We start from the raw sequence: 19460 nt of genomic DNA, 5'->3' as shown, positions 1-19460 counted from the left end.
TCCTGACTTTTCTAGCCCAATAAATACATGCATGCATGCATGCACCCGTGCTTACACACACATATACACACGAGTGCGCACGCGTATACACACAGAGGGAGAGAGATCTGCAGGGCTGACAGTACAATGTGAACACACCGGAACCTGGCTCTGTTCACTGGGCCTTACATTTCCAGCATTTCCCATATGTAAATATCTTCTCTGCAGATCTCAACAAATGAAACAGCCCTGCGGGCACGTGGGGGCTTGACGCACAGATCGTGCTCTGGGGCGGTGACCTCCTTAAGGAAGTGGCCAGGAAGTCAGCCTAGTGGCCACAGCAAACACGTTTAACTGTCACCCTGATTTCAGCAATTGCACCAGTTTTCTGTCTGCTGTGTTTCCCCGGCACTGGGCCCCAAGTTCAGAGGGGAGCTAAGACCCAGCAGGGTGGTGGAGGGAGGTTCACGGCTGGGTCTCTAACCTTCCAGTGTGCTGTCTGGTGGGGTTTTTGTATTTGCTTGTGTTTCTCTTTGGGGAGTCTGGTATTTTTCTTACAGGTCCTAGTTTGCTCTTAGGGTAGGGGATATGAATGGCATATTCCTTCTAATTTTGGGGCACAAATACTTTACTTTTGCTGATCAAAATTTTTTTTTTTTAAGACGGTCTGGTCTTGACAGATGGTCCAGGCTGGCCTCACTTCACTCACATAGCCAGGCTGGCCTCGCACTCACAGTTTTTCTCCTGCTGGGATTATAGCTGTGTGCTGCCCTGCCTGGGCAAATGTTTTGTCTTTATTGAGTAGAATTTTATTTGTTTATATTTATTTACGTATTTATTATCTCTTTGAGACAGGGTTTCTCTAGGCAGTTCAGGCTGGCTTCAAATTCACTGTGTAGTCCAGGCTGGGCTGGATCTCGCAGTGATCCTCCTGCCTCAGCCTCCCGAATACTGGGGTTACAGACTGTGCCATTCCAGCCAGTTAATGAGTGGCATGTTAACTTTTACAGCACACTTTGTACATGTGTCTGTGCGCACGGCTGGTGCTCCTGTGCACCTCTCTAGGAGCCTGGCGGGGCACAGTCATCACCCAGGGCCAGTGAGTCTTGGGTCTCACTGTGAGTCTGCGCACATCTGAGTTGATGGAGGCCTCGGGGTGCATGGGGGCCAGTGGGGCCTGTGTATGACCAGGGAGGACGCGTGGCAGGCTATGGACTTGGGCTGCGGCGGCCAGGCCTGGCTGGGTCATTTGGGGGCTCCGTCCTCTCTCACTTGCTGCGATTGTCCCCCTGAGCCGAGTTTCAGGTTGGCCTCCGCTTACAGAGTGCCGACTGGGATGAGCCATGGCCCTGCATGGCCTGCCCACTCTGCTCCGGGGCCACGGGCAGTGGCTTCACCTGGACAGCTCTGCAGGGAGGCACAGTGTGGGCCTGCAGGTCACCACCACGGCCTGGGCTGGAGCATGATGTCCCCGCCCACCCGCATGCTGTGTGTGCCTGTGTGAGGTATTCGCATGAGTCCCTGTCTGTGTGCACCTCTGTGTGCTGCCGTCTCAGCCTCCTCCTTCCTCTCCAGGCTACATCCCTGTCTCTGCTCCTGTGGCACCTAGCCAGGGAGCTGGCCAGCCCAGCTATCATCTAAACTGGCCACCCATGTCCTCTCTTCTGGGGATACTGACAGAGTCTTCCAAAGATCAAGTCCCACTTTGAGCTCCTTGGGCTCCTAGCTGCCCATCACTGCCCAGCCTGCCCTGGCTGTAAGATTCACTAGGCAGGATGCCAGTGACATTGCAGAGCCTGGGGAAGAACACACTCCCTGGCCAAGTGGGCAGAGGCAGAGAGGACTGAGACAGTGCCACCTCGAGACACCATCTTTGCTGGGGCTGGCTGGGCTGAGTGCCAGGTGTAGCCAGCCAGTGCCCTGCTCAGGGCTGAGATTGAGTGCACTGTGCCAAGCACCTGCCAGGGCGCTGTGGATGTCAGGACGGAAGCTGCATGTTGGGGTCCACCCCAATCCCTTGGGCTACTCCTGTGCCCTGCTCAGGGGCATTTACACAAGGCCTGACAGTCTGGTTCACACAGTGGCCCAGGCAGCATAGTTCAGGGTGGGTGGCAGAGGCCTCCAGGCCATACTCTGCTGGCCGGGGAAGGTGACTGCATCAGTGACACCTGCAATGGGCACACAGTGCCAGGAGGGAGGGTGGCAGCTGGCAGCATTTCCTGTGGTCACCACTCACAGACTCCCTGGGGATTCCTAACCCTGGTAGGGGATGCCCCACCCTGACATGGGACTCACCTCTAAATCCAGGGGGTCCTCGCTCTCCAGGGGCACCTTTCAGGCCGGGGTATCCAGGCAGCCCAGCGTCCCCCCGGGGCCCGGGCTGGGCCCCTAGCACCTCTCCAGGAATGCCCCTGTCTCCAGGGGGCCCTGCAGGGCCTGGGAGGCCATTAGGGCCCTGGAGTCCTTCTGGACCAGGGAGGCCCACAGCACCTTTGGATCCTCGGGGTCCTATGAACCCTAAAAGGAAATGGAGTATCTCAGCCTGTGTCAGCACTGTCACCTGAGCAGTTGCTGGGAGGAGGCTGGAAACGCCAGGGCCTGGCAGTCACAGTGCCCTTCTCCTCGATGACCCTGTTTCCCTCTGGCATTGAGCCCTGTCCTGAAACAGCCAGGATGTCTGGGTCATGTGTGGCTTGGTCCTGGTTCCCGTGCTTGGTACGCTAGTCTCCTGCATGTGCAGGGGGAACGGGGGTGGGAGGGACATTGTAGTGAGTGGCAGGCACTGGAGGACGGTGCCCTCTGCGTGTCCCATATCATGCAGCCCACACTGGGATGTAGGGACTGTGGCTGTCTCCACCTTCCTGTGGTCTGTGAGCATCATGCCCCTTTCTGGGCTCTTGGTCCTGGGCCCTGCCATGGCTGGGGCATAAGCAGAAGAGCCCGGAAAGACGACGGCCCTTGGGGACAGAGGCCACACTCTGGGCTGGGATCAGCTGCTGGGAGCTCGGTGGGAGTAGACAGTGCTGCAGACCTCTGCTAACCACACATGCCCAACATCCATACCCAAGGACACTGTGGGCGGTGGCTCTGGGGTGCTATTGACCCGGGAGTGCTGTACATGTTTAGGTCCCCATTTGAGGAGTGCAGGCAGCTGGGGGGCTTGTGCATGGGGAAGGAAAGTCAGGTTTCCGAAGGCAGAGGTGTCACAGCCACCAGCCAGCTCTGCCCACGTAACAGTCTGAGGCTGATAAAGCCACCCCCTCAGATCTGGTGCTTCTGAGCAGCTTGGGGACTTGGCTGGGGATGGTGACCTGAGAGGCGGCTGTCTGACACTGGGACCCGAGCTTCATGGGGGATGGGGGGGGGCTAGCGTTGGTGGGTTGCTAGCCTTCAGGAATCATTACTTCACCACAGCAAGGACCCTGGACTGTGCCGTGGAAGTGGGGATGCATGGGTCCCTGTAGTCCCCACTGCCACCTGGAGTCCTGTAGGTCTCTCAGAGCCTGTGACCTGCCTTGGTGACCACAGGGCCACGGGGTGCGCCGGGCACTCAGGGCAGGGCAGCCGGTTTGCACACAGAGGAGAGGCTTCCCGGCGCCTGTCAGCCTTGTCTCCCGCAGGAGGGGTGGAATCTCCCCAAACCCAGCAAGATACAGGTGCCGATGAGGTCAAGCATGCTCGGCTTCCCAGTGACAAGGACAACAGCTGTCACTGAGGGCTCTGTGGTGGAAATAGCTGGTCCACCCAGAAGACACCAGAGCTACCCACCCTGCCCTTCCCACCCAAGTCACCTGGGGGCCCCGGTGACCCTTGGCGGCCTGGGTCTCCAGGGATGCCCTTGAGGCCTTGTGGTCCATCCTGTCCTGTGAATCCAGGGATCCCTCTGGCGCCTTTGTCACCTGCACAGCAAAAGGACATCAAGCCACATTAGTTCCATGAGGACGGGGGACATGGTGAACAGCAGCAGCTCTGGGCTTATGGAGCAGCTTTCACCATTGCTCATCGGGGCCCCAGGCAGCAGGAGGGGCAGGGGTTTCCCATCAGCCCAGTGTCTGCCCCACTCATGGTCCTCCCCAGTGAGGGTCTCAGGCAGCTCTGGAGGTTTGGGATCCCCGAATCCCACCCGCCCAGGGGTCCAGACACAAGGGGCAGGGCCAGCACAGTACCTGGGGCACCAGGAGGGCCAGGCAGGCCTGGTGATCCCCGGGGGCCTCCAACACAACCTGGGGAGGAGGAGGAGGAGGAAGAGAAGCTGAGCACCCTTCAGGGAGCCCTGTGCAGGTGAACTGGTCACCCCATGATTTAACCCATTTAACTGCATGGTATCACAAAATCCAATATTAGCATAAGGTGTACATTAAGCCAATCCTGGCCGGAGCTGACTGGTCCAGTGTTTCCTGTCCTCTGGAGGGCAACAGCCTAAGCCTGAATAAACCCAGCACCCCTCTCTGGTCCCTGGGATGCTGTCCTGTGACCCAGAAACATCTATCAGTAGGCAGTAACACCTTGTAATAGCAAAGAGAGCTCTTTTTTTGATTTTTTGAGGTGGCATCTTGCTGTGTAGTCCAAGCTGGCCTTGAACTCACTAGGAAACCCAGGCTGGCCTAAAACTCATGGTGATCCTCCTGCCTCAGCCTCCTGAGTGCTGGTGATCCTCTTGGCCTCGACTTCTCCCCTGGGCCTCTGTGCACAGCCACAGCTGTGGAGGCAGCCAGGATCCCAGTGGCTTGATGGAGAGACAGGCCAACGCTGGGGCAGGACTTGGGCCGCCCTGAGATCCTCCTGGTGGCACAAGCTCATGGGCCCAACTCAGCCTTTCAGCAGGAAGTGACACTCGAGGGAACCCATCTACACTTTTGTCCCTAGCGGCTTGTTATCTGCGCAGGACACAGCACTGTGGACACCTGAGGTGAGGCGTCTTTCTGTGCAGCCCTCTGACCCCAGCAGTGCTGTGTCCACTTCTGTGTGGTCATCTGCAGCCTGACTACCTGGGGCCCACTGCGCCTGCTGTCCAGGCGCCGCGACCAGGTGGGTCCAAGTGCCGTAGGTTGCACAGCCCCATCCCTGTCTCCACAGCCCTCACTGGCTCAGTCCTTGCTGTCCATGCCTGTTGGCTCGAGGTCCCCACCGTCACTTCTAGCCCCTGTGCCTGGCTGGGGGGTCCTCCGTTGGCCTCCTGGTCCTCCCTGGCATCTGCTCCCAGCCAGGGTCCCTATCTTGCTGTGCACCTTCTGAGTGGTGCAGGGACAAACCTAGGCTGTCACCCGAGAGCACCCTGCCTGGCTTCATGCAGAAACACTGGGTGACAAGGACTTGGGGTCTTCCTGCCCTGACATGCTGGGCAGGGGCAGAAGCAGAGGTCTGGCCTGTTCTGGGCAGGGACCATTCCCATCACAGTGCAGGTCGGGCCACCTCCCTCCAGCACGTACCCGGCTGCACGGACTCCTGCCCGTCACCTCCAATGGGCCTTTTCACACCTGTATCGCAGTCTGGGGAGACACAGGGAAGAGTGAGGTGATTGGGAACCTTGGGACGCCCACCTCCGTGTAGAGAAGGGTGAGTGTGAGGGTGCTGGGTGTGACCAGGAAACAGGACAGCAACTCTAACCCAGGTGCTCAGGAGAGCAGGGGTGGGGCTGGGAAGCCCCGGGCATTGTCCTGCAGGCCCAGTACAGATGCAGCAGCACCACGTCCTCACTGACTCCAGGGGGGAAACGAATGGGCAGGGGGTGAGGGTGGGGCCTGGCCAGTGTGGAGCCAGGGAGGTGCAGGGCAGTTCCCTCATACCTGTGTCTCCTGGGCTGCCCGGGGGGCCGGGAGGACCCTGAAAGCCCTGGGGCCCAGGGAACCCTGCATCTCCAGGGAAACCTTGTTGGCCCTTCCGGCCTGGCAGGCCCAGTCCTGGGGGCCCCATCTCTCCTGGGAGGCCCTTGGTTCCAGGAGCTCCTGGGTAACCAGCGTCTCCTGGAGGCCCTTTGATGCCATCACCCTGTGAGAAAATCCAGGTTACCTCGAAATAAGACGAATGTCACAAGCGCCCTGACTTTGCATGTCCCTGTGACTCCATGCTTCGGGTACAGAACAGGACCATGGCCACCATGGCTCTACCTGCAGGCATCGCTGCCACCAAGCCCTAGTCCCAGCCCCGCTCAAATGCCGCTTTGGGGCAGTGTCTCTCACTAAGTTGCCTGGGTTGGCCTCCAACCTGTAATTCTCCTGCCTCAGCCTCCCGAGTGTGCTCCCTGGAATTATAAGCTGCCCACCGCCCCAGCTCAGACAGGCCTTTTAGGAAGTGGATGACAGGGCCACCTGTGCCCTCCAGCCAAAGGACACCTGTGCAGTGTGTAGCAGTCACAGTGGATAAGACCCCTGGGAAGGCCAGAGTGGCCAGAGCCAAGTGCGAAGGTCGAGGGAGGAAGGGATACAGGCTACCTCCCCAGCTGATGTGTGCCTGAGCCCCACACTGCAAGGTGGCTGGTGCGGAGCTGGGCTGCCCATACAGGACACTCCGAATTCTGAGGTCTCACTCCCTAAGACACCTGCAGTACTATTCATCTGATCTTTGCCCTAAGCGATCCAGCTAGGCTTGGCTCTCAGTGTGACTCCCCACCCCCCACCCCCATTCCTCCGAGTTTTACTTTTCCTGCAAACAGAACCTTCCTGTGCTAAGCATTCGGTGTTCTAGTGCTGAGTCCCAGACTCTGGGCGTCACAGACATGGTGATCACACGCAAGGAGGGGAGGGCCAGATGTGTCCGGCCCCAAGTGGCTACTCACGGGAGGACCGGGAAGGCCGGGAAAGCCGTCCAGCCCATCACGACCAGGGATCCCATCGTCACCTTTCAGGCCAGGCATGCCGGGGATGCCAGGCTGTCCCTTCTCCCCTGCAAAGGATTTTTATGTGAGTTCACTCATTGGAGACCCTGCAGGGAGGCCAAGTGGCCTGAGTCGCCAGCCCCAGAGTGCCCACCTTTGGTGGTGACTGTCCTGGCATCGCCTTTTGCTCCCTTGGGCCCTGGGGCTCCGACACTGCCTGGGGAACCCTGTGGAAACAAGCAAGGTATGCCTCCTCCAACCTCAGGACATGGTGTGTGGCTGTCACCTTTCCCCAAGCCCAGCCCCAAAGAACTTTCTGCAAGGCCAGAAATGCTGTGTCTTGCAAGTGGTCACAAGCACCATTGGATATCAGGTTCTGGGACAGAAGCTGGTGGGACTTAACAAACTGTATTTTTAGTTATCTTTAATATGTAAGTAATCACTAGGGAGGCTGAGGCAGGAGGGTCATTGCAAGTTCGAGATCGCCAAGCCTACAAAATGAGCACAAGGCCAGCCTGGGTGCATAGTGAGAGCCCGTCTCAAAAATCGAAAACCTAAATGACTAAACATAGTGGAGGTAGTTGCATCCCAGGGCCTCACTACTTGAGTGTGATGTCTGCACAGGCATCTTGACTGCCACTAGGAGGCTGGGGCAAGAGGCAGGTGCCCTGTCCGCACCCTGAGCATGAACGGTGACCTGCACTCTACAAAGGTCTGGAGAAGCACTGCGCTCCAGCATGAGCTGGGCCCACCCCTAGCCACAGTCACTGAGAATCCAAGGCAGCAACAAATCCCACGTGCCAGTGTGGGAAAGCTCGTGGTTGTTTACTGTCGAGCACAGGGAACACGCTTCACCCACATGCTCCTTCGCAGAGTGATGTGAAGGTTGAGGGGACACGTTAGAAAGAAGCTGCCCCCGGGACATTCACAGCGCAGTGTAAGTTATATGTAGTGGAGGACACTGAGCCCGGGTAGTGTTTGTGAGGTGCTCGTCGGCCTCAACCAAGGAACCTTGGGGGTGCAGGGGCCTGCAGGGAATGGAATGTCACCGGCCAGTGCGAGTGCTCGCCTCGGAATTCCACAGGGCCTTGATTTATTGACTGGGTCCTCTGTGAAAAAGGGCGACATTCTCCGAGGATCTTGCTCCAGGATGCTGCTCAAATATGTGTAGGGTCAGTGGCCGGTGGGAGGATTCACTTCTTGGTGGCTCCTGCATCTCACACACTCAGCACAAATATTAAGTGGAAGCAGCTGGACAGGGCAGTGAGGCACAGGCACTGCAGTAAGCAAGCGCAGAATGACAGACACAGGTGCTGTGGTGCATGTGTGATGCAGGGGCACTTGAGTGGCAGTGGCACAAGAACGGGCCCCCAGCTCCTAGAGGAGCGGATTGTGGCTGTGACGGCTGGGACGCCCTGGCTTGGTTCGTGGGCAGCCCTTGTCCACTGTGCTTTCTGAAAACTTGAGCAGCCCAGGTTTGGAGGCAGCATTGCTCTTTGCTGGGTTTTCCTCCTTGTTCTCTGGGAAATCCCAGGCCGTTGTCGCCTGGTGACTTGGCAGCTGTGTGTAGCTATGGCTCTTCTGAGTCACATCTCCCAAACCTCCCCTAGCTAAGTGGCCTGAGCAGTTTCTTTTGTACTACTGAATATATGACACGATGGGCTTCCGGCTTTGTTCCTTTCCTGCAGCTCTCTTTTGAGATGAGGAAGATAAAAAGCAGTTGCTTTGTGCACATCTGGCATTGCTTCAGGAGCGCTAGTCAGCTGAAGCCGGTCCCCAGAAGGCAGACCCATCGGGACCTCACCCTCAGGCAGGGCGTCCCAGCCACATTGCTAGTCTGTCCAGAGGCCCAGGACAGGCAGTATCCCACAGTCCTGCAAGGCAGCCTCATGTGTCCTTGGGGGGCTCGCTCTCTAACAGGTCAAAGAAGCCTTCGTTAAATGCTCAAATTGAAAGGGAATGCCCAGTGGGTGCCGTGCTTCACATCAAGAAGGCTAAATGTAGCCTAGACCACAATTCACCGATTGAAAGCATAAAATCTGATGACTCTCATATTTCTGTGAGGTCGTCCACCATCGATGTCTTGCTGTAGAACATTTTCATCACACAAAAGAGGGATCCCACACCTGGCTCACATGGCAACACATCCCCAGAGCTTGTTAAGGTGCCTGTGTCCCAAGTCGTGGACGCCAGGGGCAGGGACCATGTGTCCGACATGCACAGCATGTAGCTGTGGCACACTTGGGAGAGGTGCGTCTGGGTCTGGTGCTAACGGTCTAACTTTCTGAGGATGTATGAGATGGTCTCTTCTGCAGTGGCTGCACCCCTAAAAATCTGTGAAGTTTGCTATGGCACAGGTGGGTTTTGCGAGGAGGTAAAACTGGGGATTGAACTGGGGCCTTTGGGCTGAGCTGTACCCCCAGCTCCTTTTAAATTTTATTTTGAGGCAGGATTTTGCTAAGGTGATAGGTTGCCCAGACGGGACTGGAGTTTGCGATCCTCCTGCCTCTGCCTCCCAGTGTGCTGGGATCACAGGTCTGGGCCGTGATGCTATGGCATCCCATCAGCGCACTGGATCCCCAGCCTGGGATCCCTCTAAAATGGCCATGAGGGACGCTGTCTTCTTACCTTGAACCCTGGGAACCCAGGGATGCCATGCGGGCCGGGGTCTCCTGGCTCCCCTTTTCTGCCTGGCTCGCCATTGGCACCAGGGAAACCCTTGAGTCCTGGCAGCCCCGGAAGACTGATGAACTGGTCACCTGCTGCACATTTGCAGTCCCCAGCGTCACCTGCAGAGCGTGGGAGAGAGACTTGGAGCACACACAGGCGAGGCCTTGCTAGGTAGCCTGAGCTGGCCATAAACTCGCAGCCATCCTCCTGCCTCAGCCTCCTGAGTGCTGGGATAACAGGTGTGTGCCAGCTAATTTTACAGTCTTTTTGAACATCTCTCCTCTGACTGTGGCTTGTCTGTCCCGTGGGATCAGGTGTGGAATCTTGTGCTGGCGGCATGGTTGACACTCAAAGAGCTGTGGGTTTTGGCTCAGGGAGGCTGAGTGGGATTTGAAACCAAGGCGGGGGCGCTGCCTTCCTCACCCCCCCCCCCCGCCTTTGTGGACTCCTCACCTTTCCGTCCCTTCTGCCCTCGCATCCCTGGGTAGCCGGCATGCCCCTCGTAGCCCCTGCTGCCTTGGGCTCCTTTCAGGCCGAACAGGAAGCCTAGGGAGAAATCCGGAGCACAGATGTTAGTGCCCATCCTGGGGCATAGCGTTCCTGCCTGCAAGTTCTCAGCTGGGGTCCCCCATGACCCAGAAGCTTGTACAGTGCTGGCTGGAAAGAAGTGTAAGTGTGTGGCGAACCTATGCTGCCCTTTCTTGCACAGAGATGAAACCCATCCCACTGAGACACAGTGGCCAGGGCCAGGCATGTTCCACTTCGTTCGACGACCCTGGCGGCCTTCCCTGCCAAGGACTGGCTTCTCCACAGCCATTGTAGCCACAGTGCTGCAGTCATCCATGCAGGTGAGTCCAGGCAACCAGCTGAGACCTCTGCTCTACCGCAGCCTGGCCACGAGGGGGGACAGCGCCCTCTGGTGGTGGCCACCGGGGTATGCATCTCTAGGGTGCAGCCCAGTGAGGCAGCTGCTGTTCCAGTTTGGCTATGCAGGTTTAAACCCAGCAGCTGCTGAGCTCCTGGGAGGCAGCAAAACCCCTGCACACAAGCCCTGGTGCGTGAGGCCGAGTGGGCCATGTGGATGCGGCCATGTGGGGGAGGAGGCCAAGAACCAGACCTAAAGACGGAGCCCGTGGTGAGGAAAGGCTCAGGCCTCTGTAACTCTTAACAGAAAATGGAGGGGGCGCCACCCTACAATGCTGGGTTTAGGGCCCAGACTCTGGAATGCCGGCGTCTCACATGGGGATGCACTGTCAGGACAGAGAGTCACATCATGGGAAGATGCAGTGCCATGGCCTCCTTCCCGTCCTCCCTCTTTTTTTTTTTCTCTAATTCATTCATTGTTTCAAACCCACCCACCCTAAGTCCTCTGAGAGACCCCCGCAAGGAGCCTGACACCAGGCCGGGAACATGTGCTGGGTGTGTGCTCCGCTCACAGACAGGAGGGAATTGAAGTGTCTTCTACAGCAGGAAGCCAACTTCAGGCCCAGATTCCCTGGGCTGTGGGACAGGAGGGAAAGCGGTTGATGAGAATCCCATAGTTTCTTCCCAGGGAGAGGCCGAACTCCACGGGAATCAAGGCCACCGGTGCTGAGTGACACCTACACAGCACTGAGAGCACCAGGAAGGCCGGCCGCTGCCTGCAGAGGAGGCTGCTAGATGGCAGGGGAAGAGGCATAGCCTCATCATGGACCTCGAGCACTTAGTGGTCTCACTTCACAGGTGGTCGGCTGATGACCTGATGCCGTCTCACCTGTTTCTCAGAAGTCTGTGACACAGACTAGAAATGAGCTACGGTGTGTGCAGTTGCCTTACATTAGCGAATCACAGCCGTGCTAAGCAAGGCTTAAGAGTCAGGGTTGCTTGTGTTTGTGACTTTATCAGAGAGTTTAGCTACAGGGACAGGCTAGGTTTTCTGTCCTGGTGGTGAACTTTTTAGCCTTTATTTTGGACACATGTCCTGTTCCAGAAAAGGGAAAGCAGAGGCAGGCCACTACCCAGGAAGGACAGTACCCATGGAGACTTGGCCATCGTGACACTTGCAATGTTACTGTGTGATACCCAGGGTGACACAAACATGTCAGAGATAACACCGCTCACACCACCTGGCGAGTGTGCAGTGCAGGGAAATCTCTGCACCTGAAACTTTTCAAAAGTGTCCGACGTGGCTTTTCCAGTTGAAAGACAATGGGGAAGTGGAGCCACGCAGGTTAAAAATGGACTACAGGATGCGAAATGGCCCCTGTTTTAAGGAACACTCCTGCCAAGAGATGGCAGGAGGAGTATTGCCGAAAGTGACTTAAACATGGAGGTTTTGATTCAAACTTGAATGGAGACCCAGCCCTGTCCATGTCTAACCAGATCTTAGCTGAAGCAAGCCGAGCTGGAGGAGGCCCCGGCAGGGTGGGGTAGATTCAGGGAAGAGGCTGCCGGGTTGGCCGAGGTGGTGCAGAAAGAGCTCCGGGCCTCCAGTTACGTGAGCGACCTGTTCTCCCCACCTGAGATGTTCTCATGAGGCTTTTCACAGCATGAGCTTGAAGCTGGGGTACACATACTTCCCCCCTCCTCCACAGGGGAACCTCAATAAAGACTGAGAACGCCCTGGGGCGGCCCATGCATACGCCACTGCCGGCCACTAGTTCCCAGCATCCCGGCCTCGGTGACAGCTGCCACTTCTCGGGGAGACTGCGTGGCTGTCCCTTGTCATGGGCCACAGGCACCTGCTCGGCAGGCAGATCACCCATCTGCTGGGAAGTGCTGTGGTGACAGAAGAGGGGCTGTGGGAAGGGTAAGTCCTGCTGCTGGACACTGTAGCTGCTGCTGGACATGGCAGTCGTGGCCGGCAGTGCGAGGCTTTGGGGGCGGTGCTGCTTCTCCTTGGCTGCTGGGCATTAGGGCTGGGGCAGCGGTTCTTGTCTACTGCCTGGGGAGTGCCCTGCACCCTGTCTGCTGGGCCCACGGAGTGGCCATAACATTACCCATCAGCCCATGGGTCCATGCAGAACTTAAAAGCGCAGAAACCCAAAGGAAACGCAGCTGGGGGGTGCCACCCCACCCGCACCGCACTGAATTGCACCCCACTCACCATCTGGTCCTGGTGGCCCAGGAGGCCCAGGGGGTCCTTGTTGACCTGGTATTCCATCAGCACCCGGTGGGCCCCACACACGTGCAGGGAAGCCCGGCTCTCCAGTGAAGCCTTTGGGTCCCATCTCGCCGGGCAGGCCTCTCCTTTCACCTGGAACCAACCCAGTGGGGATCACAATGTGTGTGTCCTCTGAGGCACCGTGACCAAGGGAAGTGAGGCCACTGTAGGCCCAGGGCCCAGGCCGGCCAGCATTTTGAGGCCATAAGGCATCACCACCTGCCAGCTTCCCTGAAGCCCCCTGAGGGTGATGGGGTGCCCCAGGCCTTTCTTTGATCCCGTGTACTCCCCAAATCCCACCAAACAGAACCCTTTTCACTTCATGCCCACCTGAGTCCGGGTCAGGAAAGCCCATTACCTTGGTCTCCAGCAGGCAGGCCAGGTGGGCCTGGTGGACCGGGGTCTCCTGGTGGGCCCCTGCTTCCTGGCTCCCCATAACCCCCTGGGAATCCTGGGTCGCCTCTGATACCTGAAACACGGATACGGCCCACACCATGGTGAACGGTGTCAGGGCTAGGACCCTGAGCACGCAGGCCACTCACATAGGGCACCAGGGCATTTGTCTGCAAGGATCTGGGGGCTACCGCAGCACTCAGACCCTTTCCCAGATGATTGACTGATTGACGGAGCCCAGAGCCCAAGGCAGTTTCTCAGCAGCTACCCAGTCTCCAGGACACCCTGGAATGTGACTCAGCCACATTCCAGCTCATGAGGCTGGGGGCGAGAAGGTGTGGCCACATCCACTTGACACAAAGGTGTTGTTTATTTAAATTTCTTTTTTTCTGGGCAGTGGGGCACCCCAGCAATCCCAGCACTGAGGCTGAGGCAGGAGGATTGCTGTGAATTCGAGGAGGCCTGGGCTACAGAAGCAAGTTCACGGCCAGTTTGAACTACCCAGTGAGACCTGGTCTTAAAAAAAAAAAATCTAAAATCTGTTTTGTTTTGGGATAGGCTTTCGCTGTGCAGTACAGGTGACCTTGAACGTGTGTCGATCCTCCTGCGTCAGCAGGGATTGTGGGAGTACACTACACCTGGCTGTGTATGTGTCTTGGAGCCATCTGTCCCCCCACTTGGTACCCTAGGACACAGTGTGGTGGAAAGGGAGGAGCTGAATGACCCCTGGGCTCCCTGTCTGGGTGAGATGCACTCACTGCTGGCAGTGATTTCAGAATCACATGCCCAAAGCCCCAGAGGGGTTAATCCCATTTGCTGACCATTGCTAAGCCTAGATGGGTGAAGCCAAACTCTGCACTTCTTCCAGCAGCTTCAGATCTAGGGGTCCCGTGGATGGGGCCTAGACACCCCCAGGCCCTCTGCCAGGCTGCAGTGGGGTGGGGTCTTCAGCGACCTTGACGCCAGGTCAGGTCCTGTGTCAGTCTGCAGGAAGGAAACTCTACAGGGTGGGGGTGGGTGTAGGGGCTATCTGGAGGGTGTGGCGCTGTCCTGCAGAGCCAGTGTGTGGCCTCTGGTAACGTTTCCAAACCGCCAGGGCGGGTGCATGCTGGGACATCTTAGTCTTGCCCTGGAAGTTCCTGCTCTGTCCGCAGCAGAAGTATGCGTGCATGTACTGTCGTGTCTCATGGAGGAGCTGCTGATACCCACCTTTGGCCAGGGCAGGATGAGGCGAATAGGCAAGTGATCCTGGGGGGCCGGGTTCCCCTTGTTCTCCCTGGAAAAAGAGCAGCAGAGCATGCTACTGGCTAGGGTTGTGCACGATGTGCACACTTGCAAAGCTAAAGCTGATGGTGGATACCAGTGCAGCAGAGAGCTGTTCTCACCAGCCCCTGGGTAGCCGGGCACCTCCCATACTGTAGCTACAGAGCCTCCTGCCATGATCCTGTTGGTCCCCCTGCACCCCAGGGACCCCACACAGCACACAGCTGATCAGCTGCCACCCGTTCCTCTGCCCAGGTGGCATGGCGCATGTGCTCCCATTCTGCACTGCTGGGTGGGGGCCCTCCAGGTGGGGGCAGAGCACTGTACTAAGGGAGGACAGAGACGCAGGTCACCTTTTGTCCTGGGGCTCCGTGGGGGCCTTGGTAGCCATCCAGGCCTCTGCTTCCCTGCAAGACAGATGAACACATTTTACTTTTATCTTGATGGACAACCGTGGAAAGTGGCCGTGACACAGTAATTAAAAGAGCTGTGGTAAAATTAACAACAGTTCACCAGAACACTGATGACCCAGTGTGCCCGTTCCCCGCTCCAGAGTGGCATGTGCCTTTTCAAAGCTGCTTTGTTTAGTCCAGGAGCCAGAGTCCCACTGGATTTGGTGACACTGGGTCTCGTTTCCCTCTCGGTTCACAGTGGGTTCCCTACCCCTGTTCCTGGGGCCTTTTCTTGCTCTTGCTTTAGAAACCCGACCATCCATGGCAGCTCTGTTGGCCTCCTTTTGGGTGCTGTGGAGTGTTTGCCTCTGTCCCTGCAGCAGGTCCAGAGGTGCTTTTGGAGGTGGCTGGCACTTCTTGGGCATCACACCCCACATTAGCACCCTCCTAGAGTCACAGAGGGCCAGGTGCTGGCACAAGGTCCATGGCTGAAATTGTGCCCCCAGATGGGTTTTGAAAATTTCCAGTTAAAGCTAAATAACCATCAGAGTCTTTCTTAGTGACCATTTTCTCTCTGTTTTAAAAAAAAAAAACCCTAATGCTGGTTTCGTCTCTTGACCCCTGTAGCTGCCTTGGCAGAAGAAGATCCCTGCGAGGGGCTCCCCATGGTCAGTCATCACAGGTTTCTGGAACCATGACATCTATCCAGGTGGCGCAGGGTGCAGCCCCAAGCGTGGTACTCCATGGCTGACCCTGCGGAGTGAGCTCTGTGGATCGTCTGACTCTGTCTCAGGCAGAGCGGGAGACCAGCTCTGTGTTTTGGGGGACAGAAATGAGCCGGAGAAGCAGGCATGGCCAGGCACAGGCTGAGATGGCAGCAGGACAGCTCCGTGGGGGATGCCCCTTCCTAGGCTGGGGACAGTGCAGGTGTGCAGCTGCTGTGTCCCCTCAGTGGTCAGGAGCAGGGTCTACTTGGGCAGAACTTGGGCCCCCTCGGATGAGAGGCCTTGCTTCAGAGAAGCTCTGCTGGCCTGCAGGGGACAAGTGTTGAGTGTGAGGACTCAGCCAGAGCAATGGCTGCCATGCATGCCACTGGGCATTTGCCTGAGTGTGCGCCTGGAGACATTCCTGCTGTTACACACTGTCCTGCGGACGCCAGCAAGGCTAAGGACAGTCATGGGGCTGTCATCAGCTTGTGTCCTCCCAGTGCTCACTCAGCACTTTCACAGTAACCACAGGCCGTGAAAAGCTCAGTTACTGAGAATAAGTCAGCATGGGGAAGGCTGAGGCAGGATGATCTCTGTGAGTCTGAGGCCAGCCTGGGCTACACAGTAAATTCAAGGCCAGTGTGAACTACGTAGCAAGACTTTTGCTGTGAAAAAAAAAAGGGGAAATAATTTCTAATTTTTTTCCTGAAAATTAAAATAGCTAAGCCCATAGGGCATTTCCTGACTCCCTTTAGAAAAGGGAAAGTCAGCACAGACTGGTGCTCTGTAAGCCTGGTAGTAGGGTTCACAGCTCTGCCACCAACGGCCTAAGCAAATGACTGCCCTGAATCCACCTGGGTGACCCTGAAATCCGTCTCCCCAGGGTGCACCAGCTGCAGCTGAGGGTCTCTTCAGGGATTTGCTTAGTGTCAGCTGGAACCTGGCCTCTGGCCTGTGGCTAGGTGCAGTGTGGACATCTGTGCTAGCTTTGGGACTGTCCCTACCCACAGTGATGGCTTGGAACGTCGGCATCCTGCGGGCAAGGCTGGCATCAGTCTCTGGCACAAGCTGGGGTCAAAGGGCAGGGATGGGCATAAACTCGGAGAGTTTCTGGGAGCCAGGTTGGTTTGTGCAGTCAGTGGTGAAATCTAGAGCTCAGGTCTACACAGCTGTGCCTGGCACTTTGGGAGGGTGGCAGTGGCACACAGAGGGCAAGGGCTGTCCTTGGATGACCGAGCAGGAAGCCCTGGGCTCAGCATTGCTCCTTGTGGTCTGCCTGGCTCATGCAGGGGAGCCTGGAGCTGCTCTTTCGGAAGCATCCTTTCTACACGTCTGCTGGGACTGCGGGGTGGAGACGCTGCCCTGGGCACGGGACCCACTTTGCTGACTGGGCTTAGATGGTGGCCGAGGGGGTGTGGATGTGAGTGTCCCTGTCCTGTAGCTCTGCCGCTTGCTGAAGGATTCAGGGATGTGTGGTGCTGCAAGGAGGCCCAGGGTGGGCTGGGCGCGAACCCTGGGCAGAGCAGCACAGTGCCTTTGCTTCTTCATGTGCACAGCCACACTCCTTGTGTGGGCCCAGACCTGAAGCCGAGCCAAGGGCCAGGGCCAGGAGAGGGGAGGCAGGGAGGCTGCTGGCCCCAAGGCAGGCAGGCCGGGTGTCCTCAGTGAGGGCCTCACCATGCGCCCTTCACCTAAAATTGTGTTCTAGAAAAGCCCGAATTCTGCCTGCAGAATGCATGGTGAGAATTACTATCTGGTCTAGTGCCACACATAACCAACTCTCAAGAAACACGTCAATCTATAAGAAATACAGATGGAAACCCGATCACCAGCTGAAGCCTTCTTAAGAGGGACCTGTGACAGAGCAGGATGAGGTCCTGGGCCCCCTGAGGGACACATCCGGGAACAGACAGAGTGAAGGAAGTGCGGATGGTCAGAGCGGGCTCTTCATGCCACTGTAAGCATAGGGGCATCACATGCTGTCCTTGAGGACATGTGTTCTGTCCCTCAGCACGGAAGCCTTCCTGCGAGGCCCCACCGGCAGTGGAATCCCTGTGGCACTTACCTTCTGCCCCGGGAATCCCTTCTCTCCATCCAGGCCGGGAGGCCCCTGGTGGAACAGAAAACAGAAATGATGAACAGCTCAGCTCTGCAGCCAGCCTTCCCAAGGGCCTGTGTCATGGTGGCCAACGAGGACGGAAGTGACTTGCACTGAGCTTTGGAAAGCAGTGAGAAGCACACACAGTCCTCCCCTTGGAGGCCGGGGCAGGTGGGCCGTCAGGATGTGAGGCAAAAGGGGGGCAAACCCACTTATCAGAGGAGCAAAGCCACCATCTGGGGACTAAATCATCTCACCTATTTCCTACAGCTGTAACTCCTACCCATTAAAGAACAGAGAAAGCACATGGGTGACACAGGAAGATCTAACAGGGCTGGAGTCTGAGAAGTTGCTTTTTTCTCACTGTGGACGCTGTAAGCCAGGGCCTGCAGTGGGCGTGACCGTCACACTGCCACCAGGTATGGGGCTCCCCGCACCATGTACCCTGGGACTAAGCCTGGCCAGGGCTGCGAGCAGAGTGGGCAAGGACGCATGGCCCTAGGGTTGGGCCCTGGTCTGGGGACACCCTTACTGGACTCTGGGGCAGCTGCTTCAGGTTTTTAGGGACCAATGGCCAACTGAACCTACAGGGGCAGGTGCAGGGTCTCCCTGCCCAGAGCAGAGCGAGCGGGTTGAAAGTGTGGACAGTGAGTGCATGGGGGCTGGTGGGCTGAGTGGATGCGGGGCAGTGTGGGGGGGACATCCACAGCACGAGGCTGTGTGCAGGGACAGGGAGGGGCGTTTCAGGGATCACAGGAAATCGCTGTCCTTTCTGCTCCATTCTGCTGGGGACAAAACTTATCAAAGGAAGGCTATTTAAAAAGCAAAACCAAACCGAACAGCCAGTGAGGTTTTGAAATGACTAAAACACACTCAGCACGCATACTGGTTCCCTGAGGTGAGTGCCCCCGCCTTGCGCTGCAGACGCACGCTGTTAGAAACCCAGACAGTGCAATGCCGGCTCACCCGTGTTCCTGGGAAGCCCATGATCCCTTCTTCTCCTTTATACGAGATGCCCTAGGAGAGAGGGAAGGGGCATGAGGACCACCAGGTCCTGCTGGACTGCACTGCAGCCTTCCCAGCCCGGCCCGGCCTCCTCCTCCACAGCAACCCACCCGGCACCGGAGGGAGTGGGCGTGTGCCCGGTGCCTTGATGAGAGTGATGCTGGGGGACAAGTGGACAGTGCAGCCAGCTGGGGGATGGATGCGAGAGGGCCTCCTGTCCGCCCAGGATGAGGCCAGCTGTCCCTTGCCCAGCCCACCAGTCGCCGAGCATCACGGAGACTTTCTAAAGTCAGAAAGGGCTGAGCAGCCAGTGGCACTGTCCAGAACTCTCCCGCCCACAGAGGCTGGGCGCCAAGACCGCGGCACCATCCACTGCCTGTCCGAGGAGCTGGACTTGCATCTCTGTGACTTGACTTACCTGTGGCCCAGGTTCTCCTTGGGTGCCCTTTTCACCCTGTGGAGATCAGCAGAGGTCAGAAAGGCACATCACTTCCAGAACAGTACCCCCTTCCACGCCCAATGGGTGGTAGACTCATGTTTAGGCCAGGAAGTAAAAGTCTTTAATAAGACTTCAGTCTCATAAATGAATGGCACCCAGTGATTCCTAAATTTTGCACCTTCAAAATCAGAATGGGGTTAAAAAAAAAGGCTCATTTCTTTTGGGTTTTCACACGGTGCATTAAATCCTGTTTCTTTCTAGGGTGGGGAGGGGCCTGTGCTAAGCCGGCTCTCTCCGAGCTGCAGCCGGTGCCTGGTGAGGGATCTGTTCATGTTCCTGGGTATGGGGCAAGGACAGGCCCAGAGCAGAGCCGCTGCTGACAACGTTCATTTGCCTGCGGTGCCTGCCTCTGGAAGGTTCTCCCGGGGACATACTCTATCCCTAGCCTGAGTTGCTCCAGGAAGCCACGTCAGCACCTTTGGGATTTCTTGGTTGGTCAGGTCCTAGTCCCCACTTTCCTAGGACAACAGTCAGCTCTGTGGTTGGTGTGTGCCTGCC

At 57.3% G+C, this 19460-nt stretch overlaps 1 protein-coding gene across 1 annotated transcript in view; it reads right to left on the bottom strand.

Moving 5' to 3' along the window:
• The window catches only part of Col4a2 (collagen type IV alpha 2 chain), a 116877-nt gene that overhangs the window by 13912 nt on the left and 83505 nt on the right, over positions 1-19460 (bottom strand). Inside the window, exons 14-29 of the mRNA XM_063247028.1 lie at positions 18882-18917; positions 18425-18475; positions 17426-17470; positions 14615-14668; positions 14208-14274; positions 12964-13074; positions 12549-12698; positions 9917-10009; positions 9422-9582; positions 6948-7020; positions 6755-6861; positions 5766-5967; positions 5409-5468; positions 4146-4202; positions 3771-3878; positions 2275-2496 (exon numbers count right to left, since the gene is read on the bottom strand). Of these exons, the coding sequence (XP_063103098.1) occupies positions 2275-2496; positions 3771-3878; positions 4146-4202; positions 5409-5468; positions 5766-5967; positions 6755-6861; positions 6948-7020; positions 9422-9582; positions 9917-10009; positions 12549-12698; positions 12964-13074; positions 14208-14274; positions 14615-14668; positions 17426-17470; positions 18425-18475; positions 18882-18917 (1597 nt within the window). The remainder of the gene's footprint in view (positions 1-2274; positions 2497-3770; positions 3879-4145; positions 4203-5408; positions 5469-5765; positions 5968-6754; positions 6862-6947; positions 7021-9421; positions 9583-9916; positions 10010-12548; positions 12699-12963; positions 13075-14207; positions 14275-14614; positions 14669-17425; positions 17471-18424; positions 18476-18881; positions 18918-19460) is intronic.

The sequence above is a fragment of the Cavia porcellus genome, unplaced genomic scaffold, assembly GCF_034190915.1.
Source record: "Cavia porcellus strain 051 isolate PalLab524CR breed Dunkin Hartley unplaced genomic scaffold, mCavPor4.1 scaffold_4, whole genome shotgun sequence".
Taxonomy (NCBI): Eukaryota; Metazoa; Chordata; class Mammalia; order Rodentia; family Caviidae; genus Cavia; species Cavia porcellus.
Note: the sequence above shows the minus strand (reverse complement) of the source record. Positions and strands in the feature narration are given on the sequence as shown.